This window comes from Amphiprion ocellaris, chromosome 15 (assembly GCF_022539595.1).
Source record: "Amphiprion ocellaris isolate individual 3 ecotype Okinawa chromosome 15, ASM2253959v1, whole genome shotgun sequence".
Taxonomy (NCBI): Eukaryota; Metazoa; Chordata; class Actinopteri; family Pomacentridae; genus Amphiprion; species Amphiprion ocellaris.
The window spans coordinates 7,488,068-7,504,383 of NC_072780.1; the positions used below are offsets into that span (position 1 = coordinate 7,488,068).

A 16,316-nucleotide genomic window follows, 5' to 3' on the forward strand; every position below is an offset into this window, starting at 1 on the left:
TAAGATGCCACATTTGTGTTAAATCCTGAGTTATCAAAGACAAGACATACATTTCGTGTTATTTTTTAAGGTGGCCTTTTTAATTTTTTGACAGTTTATTACAGATTTTCTGCCCAGAGAGATGTCATGATACCTCAGAAACCAGACAAAGCTCTCAGGTTTACTCTTACCTCATACATGCTAATCAGAAATTCATTTTCTAAATCAGCTGGACTCAATACAGTTTAATTGCAGCAGCTTCATTACAAATATGGTCAGAAAATCAAAGCCAGCTACCCAAAAAGAATATAATTTTATATCTTAAATATACTTTGGCTTTGGTTTTTAAAGAATTATGGACTCTCAGGTTAAAGACATAGTATAGTATAGCGAATATAAATTCCTATACAGTTAATAAATAGAAATTTCAACAGATAAATCCTCTGAAAATAAACACTCCCACTAAGTGCTGTAGAACTCTGTCTATGTACAGTAGAAATTGCAGCCATTCACCATCGAGAAAGAGGAATAAAAGGCACAGTGGTGACCGAGGACCCTGACTGAAAGCGGTTGTCACGGGGTCTGCATCTTGGCAACAAGGCGATGTCTTTCACACCCAGACATACTTTCACTCACGCATACAGACAAGGTGAGACGCAAAACTCATCCGTGCAGTCACTGGTGTTGCACTTCACTCGCTGGGAGCTGGAAACACAAAGAGGGAACACATGTTTAGGATGAAGCAAATACTGTTTTGGAGATGCACTGTAAAAACTCAAAATCTTACCAAGTCTATTTGTCTTATTTTTAGTGAAAATCTCTCATCCCACTTGATTTAAGATAAATTCACTTAACAAGTGACATTTCAGCAAGATGGAGGGACTTGTTTTAGGACAATGCATCTTAAATTTCGTGTTAAGTCAATCTTTAAATTATCTTGTTTTGAGTTGTATTTTACAAGAAAACTCAAAATAAGTTCAATACATCTCAAATTAGGAGGTTACATGAAAGCAAAAATCTATTTTTGAGTGAAAAACTGCTATTTTTTTTAAGCATGTCTGGCTTATTATAAGACACCTAAGCTTGACAATCCTGGTAAAATATAGCTTAAAATAAGTTTTCCCAGCTAATTTTAAGATCTCAATATTCTAAATATCATATCTTATTTCAAGAAATCTTACCAAGACATTTTTCACTTGTTCTATTGGCAGATTTTTTCACTTATTTCAAGGTAAACGTTCCTTGAAATAAGTTATTTTTTCTTGTTTTGAGAGGAGCATTTTTTCCAGTGTGTGATGAGAGGAAATGGCAACCCTGCTCACCTGGTGCTTCCTCTGTTTTGGGCTCTGAATCAGTTGCTGTGGCCTCTCCTTTATCTGTTTGGAAGAAAACGACAGAGAATCATACATGCAAACAGCAGCTGTGGGGTGTTGACATGATCTGTGGCTTTTTGTTGCACGTTGTTTTCCATTTCTGTGTATCCAGTCGGCTCTCTGCATTTGACTATGAAAGTCATAAACTACTCTCCAGACACATTTGCTCACTTACCCACAGTGTTATATAATAAAGACTGGACAAAAATATCAAAGCAGCATGCAAATAGTCTTCCTTTTTGACTTGGCGAAAAAAGTTTATAAGCCTAATTTCTATTGTTTGGGTGAGAAAAGAGTTCAGTTTGGCCAATTGTGCACAAAAAGATTTTGAGCTGTGCAACATGTGACCATCTCTCAATCATTAACTTAACCCTCCTGTTGTCCTCATTTACAGGCACCAAAAAATGTTGTTTCATTGTCTGAAAAAAAATCCCCAAAATTTCTGAAAGTTTGTAAAACCTTTAGGAAGAAATTTCCAATAATTCCTTAAAAGTTTCCCTTCAAAGTTTTATTTTTAAAAAAAAAACAAACAAAAAAATTGGCAAGAAAATTCTTACAAATATTTTCAAAAAATGAGTAAAAATCTTCCAAAAAATCCTAAAAATATCTAAAGTGATTACATATATATCTGTGAAACTTGTAATATTTTCTTTAAGAACATTCACAAAAAAATCAACCAAAATCCAGCAAAATTTGCTGGATTTTGGTTGATTGTTTTGTGAATGTTCTTAAGAAACATTTTTAATTTTTATTTTTTCCACCAAAAAATGTTCAAAGATTTCCCAAAAATGTTGAAAATGTGGGAATCAGAAGTTTGACTGTGAAAATATATATTTTTCCCCCACATTTTCAAACTTTAAAATGGGTCAATTTTGACCCACAGGATGACGCGAGGGTTAATAAAGAACAAAGATCAGATAGCGTGACCAGTACAGAGACACTGCTTTGACCAGTGACTATAAAACACCACCTCTGGATTTACATCTCTGTCATATGTGATCTTGTCCCCCAAACAACAATCTAAGATAAGATAAGATAAGATAAGATAAAGATAAAGTTCTTTATTTCTCCCCACTCCAGGGGAAATTTACATTGTTACAGCAGCTTTATTTACAATATATACAAGGGTGGCAAAATTTTTTAACAGAAAAAATAAAAATAAAGTTTAAAAGTGCAGAGATGTGCAGTGCAAGAATGTCAGTGCAAATTTTATGGTTTGGGGTGGTAATGATATAGGTAATGATATAGTCCAGTTTATGTTAACATCAGCCAGCAGCATCAAGCAGCATCAACAACCTCATTAACTCTAAGCATTGCAGTGTGTGGCTTTATAATCTCCAGTATAGTTCATACTTAGCAGTTTCATGTCATCCATTCTGATAAATTCTGATTTGATTAAAAAAAAAAAAAATAAATAAATACATGCTGCATTTATATTTTTGTTCAGTATAGTTTCAGTTGAGCTTGTACGATTTTGAAATTTTCTCTGGTGTCTCCTACGTCAAAATACAAATGAGGTGAAGAGAAATTTGCTTGATGGACGCAGCAGCTCTTGACTCCCTGTGACGGTGCTTTTTATTCAGTTTTGCGTGGTTGCTACTGTGTGAATGTGTATGTGTGGATGGAAATAGACTTTCCTACACCCAAGCCCAACTATATCTTGCCTCTTTTGCATGTTTTGGAATTCTTAGTATAGTTTGGTTTTATATGTACATTCATATGTACATGTACCCCCATGTATGATGACAATGAAGCTATTCTATTCTATTCTATTCTATTCTATTCTATTCTATTCTATTCTATTCTATTCTATTCTATTCTATTCTATTCTATTCTAAGACAATACGCCTGTAACAGCCTGTAATACTGTTTAATCTCAAGGTGTGAAATCTCAGTAAGACCCAGTGGAAGCACGCATCACATAGTGAATTGTTGCATTTCTACTTTTCCCTCAGAGATTTGTGATAAGAGATTATTTACAACGAGCTAATCCTAAAATCAGCCGCCTCAGAGGTGGATGAGCTGCTGTGTGACACTTGATCCTCTCTCTCCATTGGCTGTGAAATGGAGGCCCAGCCGGCCTGACAGCGTTTGTCGCCAGTGGAAGCCCTATATGTGTTGGCATGCTCTGGTTTCTCTGTGGACTCAGATTGCACCTTAGTGATACCACGGTGACAACAAAGTGTTGGCAACACAGACACACACACACACACACACACACACACACACACACACACACACACACACACACACACACACACAATATATATATATATATATATATATATTTAGGACTCTAAACATGGCTGTGGTCAAGTTTGAACTGAGGATGAGTCAAGTTGGACACCAAAGAGGGTCAAGATCAAGTCAAGATACAGAATGAAGAGACTACTCATTGTTCTGTTGCTAACTTATGTGAATATTCTGGAGATAATTGTACATTCATGCACTTATTTTAGATCACTGTATTATTAATTGCATGACTGTATTTTTTAACAGAAATGATCTAAAGTACATGATTCATGGGTGAATTTTTTATGTAAAATTGTACTTAATTTGGGAACAAAGTAGAGATAAACAAACGTTCCCATTTGCTACAATTCTTTACAGATAATTGACAGATATATGTTAGTTTAACAAAATATTGTTTTATCACATAACAATTGTTTGGAATTCTTTTAAGAGTTATTGTTACTGTGGGTAAACCATTAACTCACAGACGAGTTCAATGAGTTTTTTTCTTGCATTACTGTAGGTTTAATTATTTAAATTACAAGACAAAATCCAGCTAATGAGCTGCCTGCTTTTCTGTTTCTGTTATTTTATGGATTTATTTAACCTTTGCAGTTTTTCTAATGTGTAAATCATCATTAAATATCAGAAAGTGTCTCATATTTTCACCATAGATTTACCATTTAATAATAGCAAATGTATGTTTTTAAATTAGAATTTTACTATTAAACAACAAGAAAATGGCTTGATTTTCAGTGTAGATAATTTATTGAAAATGTAAATGAATTTACGATAAATAAACCTTAAAATACAGTAAATATCAACTTTTTTCTTTTTACTATGCACAAATTGTTAATTCGGAGTTACTTGCCCTTTTTTTTAAAAAAATTACAGCTTAAAGCAAATAAAGTTATTTTGCAAATGTATTTGTTAGACTACAGTCTGAAAGTGAAATGTCATGTAATTTGTGAGCGTGTGCATCGACAGTTTAGTGAGGCAGGCAGGAAATTTAGTAAGTCTGACTTTCAACGCTTCCATCCTTATTGAAGACATGTTTAGACCATGGAAAGAGAGGGAATAATATGTTTGGCAATAAGTGCAAAGTGTTTCAGCCTTTCCACCTCGTCTGTTTCTCCTTAATGCTCTGGATTACAGATGCTTTGCATGGGATACAGAGGAAAATGAAGAGTCGGCCTCGTAAACCTGTTGGCTTCATGTCATTTGCATCATGAAGCAGTGAACTGATAGGAGTGAATGTAATGCTACTCTGCGCCATGCGGCTCCCTGTGGAGCATTTCCATGTTTGGATAAGCCTGCAGAGGCAAATGTGCAGAGAGACACGATCACTGACAGACTTTACAGACAGAATTTAGAGCAGAGATCGTGGTGTTGCACTCACGAACTTGCAATTTAACATATCCCACTGATACCAGAACTCAGGGAGAAGAAGCAAGTATTCTCCAGAGACAAAAAAGGCCACATGCTTAGTTCCCATGTTTTAACTTTACATGGATCCAGATAGTCTTGTCCAAACACATTGTAACATCCAGTGGCTTTCAACCGTTTTTGTTCATCCATTTTTGTTTAGTGATAATACTTTTTAAAAACTTGCTGAAATGGGGAGTTGACTGTGGGTCAGCTGATTAAAAATCACAAGTGACAGCTAATAGAACACCTAAAACATCTTTTGTTACCAGAGCAAAATCACAAAGTCACATTTAAAGAGCTGCAGCCTCAACAAACAATAGCTATTTATCAACGGGCTACTCATGCATGAGTGTACACTCACACACTTCATTCATCTTTCACTGCCAGGAGGGTGCTTTAGGAAAAAGCTCAATCAATCAAACCTCAGTGAAAAGTCTCTGTGAGTCCAAACAGGCACACAATTGAGAAAATCCAGAAAATACTGAAAATAGTTCATTAGAGGTCATCGCAACCTGATCAGGTAAAGCAAACACGACTTTTAAGACAGACTAAACAATCAGAGGTGTGACTTAGGAACACATTGCTGTGGCCGCCCCGGTGTGTTCATTAAAAGCTGCAGTCAAAGTGTTGTTGGATACTGCCTGGTTACTGTTATTGCAGGGGGACTGGGGAGGGTCTAGGGAAAGATGGAAGGGACATTATGTACCTGGGCTCTGTGGCATCCTATGTTCAGGAGGCAGAGCACTGCTCAGGTTACTGCTATCATTGGAACAATTGTACATTTTGTCCTTCATTGATCCCTCTTTTCTTTCTGGGACATAAGACTTTTGAGACTATTGTGGTGACATTTTTCACAGATTTCACGAGAGAAATCTTCTAACCCCAAGAAAAGTTATTGTTGTTAAGGCTCATACGTGTACATACAGGTATCCAGCTCAGTCTTTGTCTGCTGTGTAACTTTGTGAAGGTGCAGTCAGACTGATAAACATCACTCTGGCTGTCAGCTGTCACTCTGTGCTCAAATATTTGCATAAAAGATGTTCATTTGCATGGAGAATAAAACTCACAATTGCAATATTTTACATTTGTATCCAAAGGTTCAGCTGACAGCTCAGCCATTTTGAAGAGACGCCATGGAGCTTGTTTCAGTGAAGATGTTCAGAAGAAGTAAAACTGAATTTAAAATACTTGAAATAATGTCTTTTTTAGATCCAGACACTCTGTGCTGCTTTTGACTCCAGCTTACCTTGCTCTGGAGCTGCACCGGCAGCCTCTGAGGAGCTCGCTGCTGTCTCAGCAGTGCTGTCTGCTGCTGGTGCTGCTGCTGTTTCCTCAGGTGCTGCTGCTGTTTCTGCTGGTGCTGCTGTTTCTGCTGCTGCTGCTGTTTCTGCTGCTGCTGCTGTTTCTGCTGCTGCTGCTGTTTCTGCAGCTGGACTGGCATCTGCAGGCTGAGACTCCACTGCTGCTGCTGCTGCTGCTGCTGCTGGTGGATTTGCATTGGTGCTGTCTGCAGATGTGGCAGCTGCTGCAGGCTCCTCTTTAGGTTTAGCATCGCCGCCGTCAGCAGGTGTCTGGTCTGGAATAGTTTCACTGTCTTCAGCTACTTTGCCATTCTCATTGGCCGTCCCTGTTAGGAACACAAATAACAACACAGAAAGTTATTCAAACAACAGTTAAGCAGTTTGTGGACAATGACTAAACTACTAACTTTGACACTGAAAAAGGTTTTCACCTATTTCAGTATGTTTCTCAAGAAAGATGTACAACATTACATCATATCAAATAATTAGAGAACACAAACTTGAGATGAGAAACACTATAAATAGTAAACTGTCCTGCAATAACAATTTCTAATGTGAATCACAGACCGTTTATATCACAGTGTGACACCAGGGTGAAGTGTGAAGGTCTTCTTCATTTACACTCAGGAAAACATCTGCATGACTGACAGCATATTTTGGGTCAAAGCTTTCTCCATGTGTACAATTCTGAATAAAACTTTAGATACGCTGGTAAAGACCATGTATATCACGGTAGTCTTGAGTTTACGATGACTCCTACAACACCTAATGTTCTATGATGATGTGTTCTTAGTGGCATGGCCTCTCTACATCTTATGAGTGACTATGATTGACTACAGCTGCTGACTCCTCTAAGGCAATTTAAACAGTGGCCATTTGACACTCATCAGAGTCACACACAAACACTACAGTGGGAAAGTCTGAGGGGCTGAGCACAGATCTTAAAAAGCAAATCATTGACTTGAACAAGTCAAGAAAGTCACTTGAAGCCATTTCATAGCAGCTACAGATCCCAAAATCATCTGTATAAACAACTGTAAGTATCAAGTGCATGGTATAGTTGTGCCACTGCCACAGTCAGGAAGTAAAGACAAACTATCTCCTGTTGCTGAGAGACAACTGGTCAGGATTGTTAAGAGTCACACAAAAATCCCCAAGAAGCTGCTGGAACACAGTTAGTGTCCGCAGTCGAGTGTGTTTTACATAACCATGGGCTGAGAGGATGTCATGCAAGAGTAAAGCCCTTTCTCCAGAAATGCCACCTTAAAGTTCAAGTAAAGTTTTGACAAAAAGTACATTCTGGATGATGAAAGTTGTGTGGTCAAATTAAAGAAAAACATAGCTATTTGGCCATAATGAGCAAAAATATATTTGGAGGAGAGAACGTGAGGCCTTTTACTCTAAGAATGCCAAACCCACTGCCAGGAATGGTGGTGGTGGTATTATACTCTACGGCAGTTTTTTTCTGTCAAAAACAATCACACACAGTATGAGAAAGCAAGAACTACACTGAAATCATAGATATTTAACATAGTAGTGACATCAGTACTGTGCTCTTTGGTTTTCCTTGCTTTAGTTTACTCTTTGTGTTGCCCACATGATGGCAACACAGCTGACTTAATCCAAAACCAAAGTGAAAGTTAATCTATAACCAGTCTTCATTACTAATATGTTTTGGGTTGCCAAGCAACACTGACTGAGTATTTGTGGTTGTTACATTTTTGACTGTGAATGTTTGACTTTGTAGTTTTTGGGGCAAAAACACAATCATATTTTTTTAAATGATAAAAGTCTATGTTTACATTTTTCTGATTTGGGAATGGGAGAGTCTGTAATAGACTCCCAACATATGGGTCAAGCTCTGGTGTTTTACCAAAGGATTAAACAAAGCTACAATTTTCACTTAAATGCAGAAGGGCAACAAGAATATGTGTAAATACCTGAATTTGATCAACTGTTTTTACTCAAAATATCCAGAAAAACACTTGCCCTTGTGCAGAAAGTCTAATAACAGCACAAATAAACCTCACAGACCAATGGAACCATTAGGAGTTAATACATAGGTGGACTGTTGTTAAAAAACAGCCTCACACAGCAGCGTTCACAGCTCTACAAACAGGTTGTTGCATCTTCATGGTGAGTCGCTTCCTTGTAGACTTTGTTTCAGAGTAATTTGCATTTTAGTTATTTGAATGAATCTCAGACATCTTGATCCACAGCCTCCAGTAATCTCAAAGTTACTTGAAGCAGAATGAATAAACAAAGTAGTCCCTGAAACAGTCATTAGGGAGCAGTGACCACAGCAACAAAAACAACATTAAACATTAGTTTAAATATGTTTTGTAACTCTGTCAGTAAAGAGTAACCAAATCTGACACACTTGCAGCTAGTTTCCCAGACATGGATTCAGCCTCAGTCTTGACCAAAAGAAAAATTCTGTGAAGACGTTCACTGAAGGAAAAAAAAAATCTTTAGGACTGGACTTAATCCCTATCTGGGAAACTGAGCTTAGGTGTGTTTTAAATGAATAAACACTGGGTTTATATGCGCAATCCTTCTTGTCTCTTGGAATCAGGTCAGGTGAATAAGATGCATGCAAAAATAAGAAAACATCCTGACGAATTTCCATTTGACCTCTAAGACAATGACAATGACATAAACACACCACTGAGAGAGTGTGAAGCTCTGCTATCATCAGACAACAATACAATCATTACATTCATGATGCTTTTTGAGCAACTCTCTTTTTCCACAGGGAGGTCAGAGGTCATAATCAGCTGCAGAAAATCCGTATAAACACACTTTAGCAGAGTCAGTGGCTGTTTCTCAGTTCTTCTATCACTCTATGTATTTACTGACGGGCATGAATTTGCTTCCATGGTTTGTTGGCACTAATAAGGCATGCGAAAGACAAAATTGCTCAGATGTGGTCCCATTTGGTAAATCTTTTACAGACTTTCCACCAGATCATTCTCTAAGTTGTGTCTAAAAATGCTTAAACTGGCAGCACTGGAGAATCCCAGTTACTGTATTTAAACATAATTCAGATTTGGTAAAAAAGTACATTCGCACTCCTTTTTCCCTTCACGCTGCTAAATACAACCACAGGATCCAGTGTTGGTGTTTTACCTTGAAATGTGTGCTAGTTTGCACCAGAGCCGGGGCCATCTTTGACCCACTACAACAAAGGAGTGTCCAAAGTGGCTTCTCCATTTCCTATTGAAACCGTAGACTGTCACCAAATCTGCTTTCATGCCACTGTCTCCCTCGGGGGAGGACAGGGCCAGAGACCACTGTTAAATAATGACAATAAACTTTCTCATCCTGTCACTGCGGAGCTCTGGCTCATTAAAAATAAAGACACGAGACACTGTACCCAGAGAAATGCATTGGGCGAAATTTGCATTTAGACTGTGCCACCCTTATCAGAAGAGTGTTCACTGCAGTATAATTAAATGGATGATGCAACTCTATATGGAGACAGCAGTGAACTTCCACCATGACACCTTTTCCACCAACATGTTACGAGTGTTATTTATAGTATCCCTTGAAATACAATAATTATTTAAATAGCTTTTACATATAGTAAGTGTTTTTAAACAGGACAGAATTATTTAAAATTAAATTCTGACAACATATCACTTTAACAGTATTATTTTCGATTGTTGTTTGTTTGTTTACCCACTTGCAATGAATGTCACCTGCTTCCATTTAGAGCACATGCCTGTATTTTTCACAGATCTCATTTTTAGGATATTACACCCAAGTGTAAAGGTTTTGTTGACTCACCTGTAGTGCTGGCTCCGTTGCTCTCCTCGGGCTTAGCACTGGGTCGAGTCGTATCTACCGCTGAAGTTTGGGAACTTGTGGAGCATCCCATCCTGTCCAGTGCGCACAGACGACTGGATGAGTTCAGAGTTTACAGGTGAGGACAGGCTGCAGCTGCACTGATGACGTCGTGCATATATCAGCTCTGTAAAAGGAGAAATGCGAAACCCCTGGAGGAGAAACAAAAACACACAGAATTCCTCTAGCCCTGTGCGTAATTGCGCATCGCGGTGGTTCCTCCGGCTTCAGGTTCTTGTGTTGTAGTGGCAAGTTTCTAAACTCTTAGTCACGCAGGTGAAATGTGGGCTTTTGTTGTGCACTGTAACTTAGGCTGTTTCCATGAGGCTGGCGCAGGCACAAAAATACATTATTCAGTCACTCTCCTTAGGGCGGGGAAAGTGAACCAGCAGCTCTCCTTAAACCAACAAATAGGTCTCCTGCCGATGTGCCCCTGAGCAGCGCGCAGCAAAAAATAGCAAAGACTCTATTAGAACTGAATCAGAATAGCCCAGCAAATGCCCCAAAGGACAGAGGAAGATAAAAGTAGCGCACTATAAATATAGTCCTCTGAGTCCTGCATTAATAATTTGAGTCTTGGCAGGAAACCTAAAATTTGTAAAGTTAAAGTAGCCAACTAATATATGTGAAAAAATATTGTGGAATGAAAAATTGGCACAATCTCTGAAATGTTGTGGACTAGAGTCAATTAATTTATTGATTTATAGAAATTAATAATTTCATATCTATCTATCTATCTATCTATCTATCTATCTATCTATCTATCTATCTATCTATCTATCTATCTATCTATCTATCTATCTATCTATCTATCTATCTATCTATCTATCTATCTATCTATCTATCTATCTATCTTATGAGTATATTAATATATATATAAACAATATATTAAAATTAATATTATTATTATATTATAAATAAATATATAAATATAAGTAAAATAAATATACATAAAAAAATCTGTGTAAATACATGTATATGTATTTTTAAATTTCATTTTAATTTAAAATAATAACTTTTAATAAGCTAATTTCGTTATACATTGTGTGTGTGTGTATAATGACAATTAAAGGATTCTAGAATCACCTCAAATCTGTGCTAACTTTTCGCTAAGATTATACATCTAAAATTTAAGGTCAATTTTAAAGATTTGGTTATAGATTAAACTATATTGAATAAACTTAGTAAATATTCGACCTGACCAACTGGAACATTTAACTATTTTTACACGATTATGCATACGTAGCATTATAATACCTAATAAAGTAGCTCCTGGTTGCTAGTAATTAATAGTTTATATTAATAATTGATGGTGATGATAGTTGTTTGTAAAAGTAGTATATTGTTATGACTACACCGTACAACATTAGTTGTATGTTTAATAGATTGGTAAAGTGAGGGTTAATGAAATACTTTTACTACCATTAGAGTATGTTTACATTATTGTACAACTAAATTTAGGCTGCTTTTAAATTTAAATCACGTTTAGTTTACATGCAATTAATTATGCTAAAGATTTAAATTATTTCTAAATTCAGTCTAAAATGAAACGGTTTGTAATCAATGGGTTTTGCCATTAAACATGATTTTGAAAAAGTATCAGAAGATGAAAATAAACCACTAAGATTCGCTATCCTGCGCAGTACTCTTGTGCGCAGGTTCACCACAGATAGCGGCGCGGTGCACCATGGGACTTCCTTTCTCTCCGAGGCCATATTGGAGTTAACTCACAGTAAGACGAGCTCCGAGTTTTCTCAATAAAACACGACATTTTTCCAACATTTATAAATTCTGTCACGACGTAGAGTTTAACGACACTCTTGTGCTCGTTTCCCTCTGCCCGCAGGTTGGCCGGTACGGACTAAACCGCAAACATGGTGGCCGCAAAGAAGACGGTGAGTGTCGGAGGCCGGGCCGTGGTGCACGCGCTGCTGCTGTCGGCCGCTTCACGTGGAGACGTGTTGCTGTCAGGCCTGTTAGCTAGCATGTAGCTCTGCTCTTAAACTCGGTGTTTCTACTTGACACCGATGGTTTTGTGTTGAAGTGTTGTTTCTAGAAATAATAAGGAACGCGTCGTCTTGCTTACTGATGCTCATCCAGCTGTTTGTCTGACTAGCTAACTTATGTAGCCGGAAAACTGTACAACACCAGCAGCGATGCTAATGCTAGTTTGCTAACTGCAACCACAGAAAATGTTGGTAATGTTGACATTTTCCCTAAATATACAGCTAAACACATTAGATGTGCTCACATTCTACGTTCCTTTTGATGTGTCGTAATATAAAGTAACTTAGACGTTTAGAGTGTATTTGGTGGTGTGTGAGCTGTGTAGCCCTTGTGGTGTGACTAAACTTAGGTGTGGATGTCTGTGTTTGATGCAGAAAAAGTCCATGGAGTCCATCAACTCCCGGCTCCAGCTGGTGATGAAAAGTGGAAAATACGTCCTGGGCTACAAGCAGTCCCAGAAGATGATCCGTCAGGGAAAAGCCAAGCTGGTTATCCTGGCCAACAACTGCCCAGCTCTCAGGTGTGTGAGGATAATAATTAGTCTAAATCGTAGCATGGAAAAATAGATATTTTACTGTGAAGTTGCTGCTGTTGCCAAGCAGTTGTATAGGAAGTTAGGTGTAAGATGCTTTTTGGGCTAGGTGGTGTTTGGAGGGTTAATACCTTTGTTCTGTTAGTCTGGTTGACATGTTGACTGTTAAAGCAGTTGTGCACATTGACCATCTAGAAGACATTCTGGTCATAGCTGCATGTGAAAAAACTTTAAAATAAAGTGTCAACAATGTAAGATGCTTAACAGTGTTGTTGAGGGTCAGTGGGTGATATCAAAGGATTTACAAATGAAAGATTCGCTATCTACATGAGACCAGTGTATTTATGTACTATTTCAGTGGTTAATTCTTTGATTAATGAAAGTGCCATTATTAAAATAAAGCTGAAAAAACAACAGTTTGAGGTCAAAGCAGTCACTCGTCATCTGTAGAATTACTGGACAGTTTAACAGGCTGTGCTAGCGTTGCTGTTTTCCAGTAAACAGTAAAGTTGGAGCAACAGTAATAGACAAGTAAACTTGTGTAAAATTCACAGTTTGATCAAACACTGACATGGTTGGCAAAATATTTGGAATGGAGCAATGAATGAAAAGTGCAACTAGCTTCAGGCTCTGTCATTTGACTGTTTTGGACATTCAGCTAACTCTTACCCGATGCACAAAACATTTTGTAAAAATCAAAGCAATTCAATTCAATGTAACTTTTTCAAGCTCACTTCATTTAAAACTGTGAGGGTAATGTAGGTGTGTTCAGACATTGTTTAAAATCTTAACTAATTTTACTAAATGAAATCATTATTTTAATAATAAGTTGTCTGGTGACAAATTCTTGGAATAATTAACTCAACTTTTTTAGGAATGTTCTCATTTGTGTCACTTATCTTTAATCAAATTTAGTGTGTTTGCATAGAATACCTGCTGCTTTGACTCACATTTTTTCTTTGTCTCTTCCCTGTCCAGGAAATCTGAGATTGAATACTATGCTATGCTGGCCAAGACCGGTGTCCACCACTACAGTGGAAACAACATTGAGCTGGGCACAGCCTGTGGTAAATACTACAGGGTGTGCACACTGGCTATCATTGACCCTGGTGAGTACCTGCGCTGATTTAGGGCAGTTTCCTTTTTGTGGTGAAGCTTATCTGATGCCACAAAAAAATGAGCCTGTTCTTTAGGTCTTCAGAGATTTTAGACTTAATGATGATGTGGGGGAAATTATTAATTAGACTAAATGAATGTTTCAGACAAAAGCATGTGCATGTTACTGCCTGATAGCAAAACTAATACGTGGACATCAGCATAGGGGAGCAGGTCAAATGGAATGTTGTGGTTTTGTTAATGACGACCTGTTCAACTATATTTATTATTTATTTAACCTTTGTTTAACCAGGAGAAATCCTGTTGAGATTAAGAACCTCTTTTTCAAGGGAGTCCTGGCCATGACAGGCAGCAGCAAATACAAAACACAGTTTTAAAATTACACAGTTAAAACAACAAAAAAACGTTAAAAAAATTTACATAAATTTACAAGCAGGTTATAAAAAACAAGTGCATGTTGTGGAAACAGCCTGAAGAACTTGCAGTTTAGATTTAAAAGCACTCAATGAGATTAACTCGGTTAGTTTCCAGTCTTTCTGCAACGTATTCAGGCAGAAGGTGCAGAGTAAACAGTGAACAAACACCTTTTTACCCATATTAATTATCTGGTACTAAGATGATGGCATTAAACATGAATATCAAATCAAGGTACAGATCCCAGGAGGGATAATCATGTGATGGAAACATTAAAAATGATTCTGTGGTGTGTGTATGCTGTGAAAATATTGTGTCCTCTATTGTGGTCCTGTTTTGTGCACTTTGAGAACATGCTGGAACTAATGAGCACATCCATAAATAGTAGATGTAACATATTCATTTATCAGCATCATACAGTCAGTTTTTAATAGCAGGCTGATCTTCTACGTGAACCTATTGCACTACAATAAATGACACAACAAGCGTCTAATTTTACATGACTGAAATTGTTAAACTTTATGTTTAGACTGAGGTTTGATGAGACTCTGATAGTATTTTAACTGTTGGTGTCCTCTGTGCGAATTTTTGCGCCTGTTGGACCTGCTCACCAAAGTGGTCCAGTTCAGGACTAGTGGTTCGCTAGATGAATGCCAGTCGGGGTGCTCAGTTGAGCTGCTGGTGCTTTCTGGCCAGCTCATGAATGCTCCGTTGGTAACATTTATCCTCCTAATGTCAGCACTGTTTATCTGTTAAAGAAGTCTTGCTCTTCTGGATGTAACATAATTGTCTGTGCTTGTGCTGAATATGAGGGAATAGCTCTTTAAATCCACTGACTTTGCTCATCTTTTCCTCTTCAGGCGATTCTGACATCATCAGGAGCATGCCGGATCAGCAGCAGCCGCCCCAGTAGAGCTGTTCCCCCACCCCGTTGTTATAAATAAAGTCGGTGTTAACAGAACAACGCTGCTGTCATTTTGTTTCTGATCAGTATAATCTGCATGTCCGGACACCGTGTTCCGTCTGCAAATGTCCAAAAGGGAGCACCAGTGTTGTTTTCTCCTCACTCATGTTAACATTTACAAGCCCTGTGAGGGATTTCCTCACTTCCGTACAAATATTTAGTGTGCATCTGCCAGCAGTAATCTTCATGGAAACAGTTCAGATCACATTTTACACTGTTCTTTATTCAGAAACTTGTGTAACAAAGCACGACAACAGGATTATCACTTTCTGTGTGAGCCATCAGGATGCGGACGCTTATCGCCGCGTTGATGTCAAAATTACGCAACTGCTGATCTTCTGGAATGTTTTTTTCTCACTTACATAAACCTTGGGGATGACCGTCTGCTGCATTAACTGCAGCTTGTTGACTGTAATCGAGTAAGGACGCTCCTTTCCGGGGCATTAAAGGCTTTACAGGGCGATAGCTGCCCCTGTCACACATACTGCTGATGCCATCTGAATCATACATCCGGGCCAAGCTTCTAAATCAAGAACTAAGTGGTTCGCTGTTGAGTTGGAGACCAAAAGAAAGCCCAGCATGGGAGATTTACATCAAAGCGAGTGAAATACAGACCCTAGAGACAGTTCTGTTTTAGGTGGGCATAGACAAAATGGTTACTTTTGAGCTGAGCTGACTTGGGGAAAAAAAAAAAACCCTGAAAATTCCTCTGTAAATAGAAATTTTACGATTTTAGCATCCAAAATTTTGCCAGTTTTTAATGAGCATCAGACTTAACTATTTATGTTTTTTTTTCTAACCCTCCTGTTGTCTTCATTTACGGGCACCAAAAGAATTGTTTCATTGTCTGGAAAAAAATCCAAAATTTCAGCAAAAAAATTCCCCAAATTTCTGAAAATTTGCAAAACCTTCAGGAAGAAAATTCCAATAATTCCTTAAAAATTTCCCTTAAAAGTTTTGTTTTAAATATTCCCCCAAATTTGCCAAGAAAATTCTTGTAAATGTTTTCAAAAAATGAGTAAAAATCTTCTAAAAAAAAATCTAAAAATATCTAAAGTGATTACATATATATCACTTCTAAACTTCTATAAACTTTTGATGTCCACATTTTCAACATTTTTGGG

At 37.6% G+C, this 16,316-nt stretch overlaps 2 protein-coding genes across 2 annotated transcripts; one reads left to right on the plus strand and one right to left on the minus strand.

Annotated features, from left to right (window-relative positions):
- Positions 1-57: 57 nt before the first annotated feature.
- si:dkey-284p5.3 (uncharacterized protein LOC557830 homolog) lies at positions 58-10,474 on the minus strand. Its single transcript, XM_055017618.1, has 4 exons — positions 10,103-10,474; positions 6,259-6,639; positions 1,302-1,355; positions 58-684 (listed from the first exon to the last, which is right to left on the minus strand). The coding sequence occupies exons 1-4, from the start codon at positions 10,191-10,193 to the stop codon at positions 671-673; spliced, it is 540 nt and encodes a 179-aa protein (XP_054873593.1). The 5' UTR covers positions 10,194-10,474; the 3' UTR covers positions 58-670.
- Positions 10,475-11,801: 1,327 nt separating this feature from the next.
- Positions 11,802-15,192, plus strand: rpl30 (ribosomal protein L30). Its single transcript, XM_023290993.2, has 5 exons — positions 11,802-11,891; positions 12,006-12,054; positions 12,541-12,686; positions 13,677-13,807; positions 15,089-15,192. Exons 2-5 carry the CDS (start codon positions 12,034-12,036, stop codon positions 15,139-15,141), a joined length of 351 nt encoding a protein of 116 aa, XP_023146761.1. The 5' UTR covers positions 11,802-11,891; positions 12,006-12,033; the 3' UTR covers positions 15,142-15,192.
- The last annotated feature ends 1,124 nt before the right edge of the window (positions 15,193-16,316 follow it).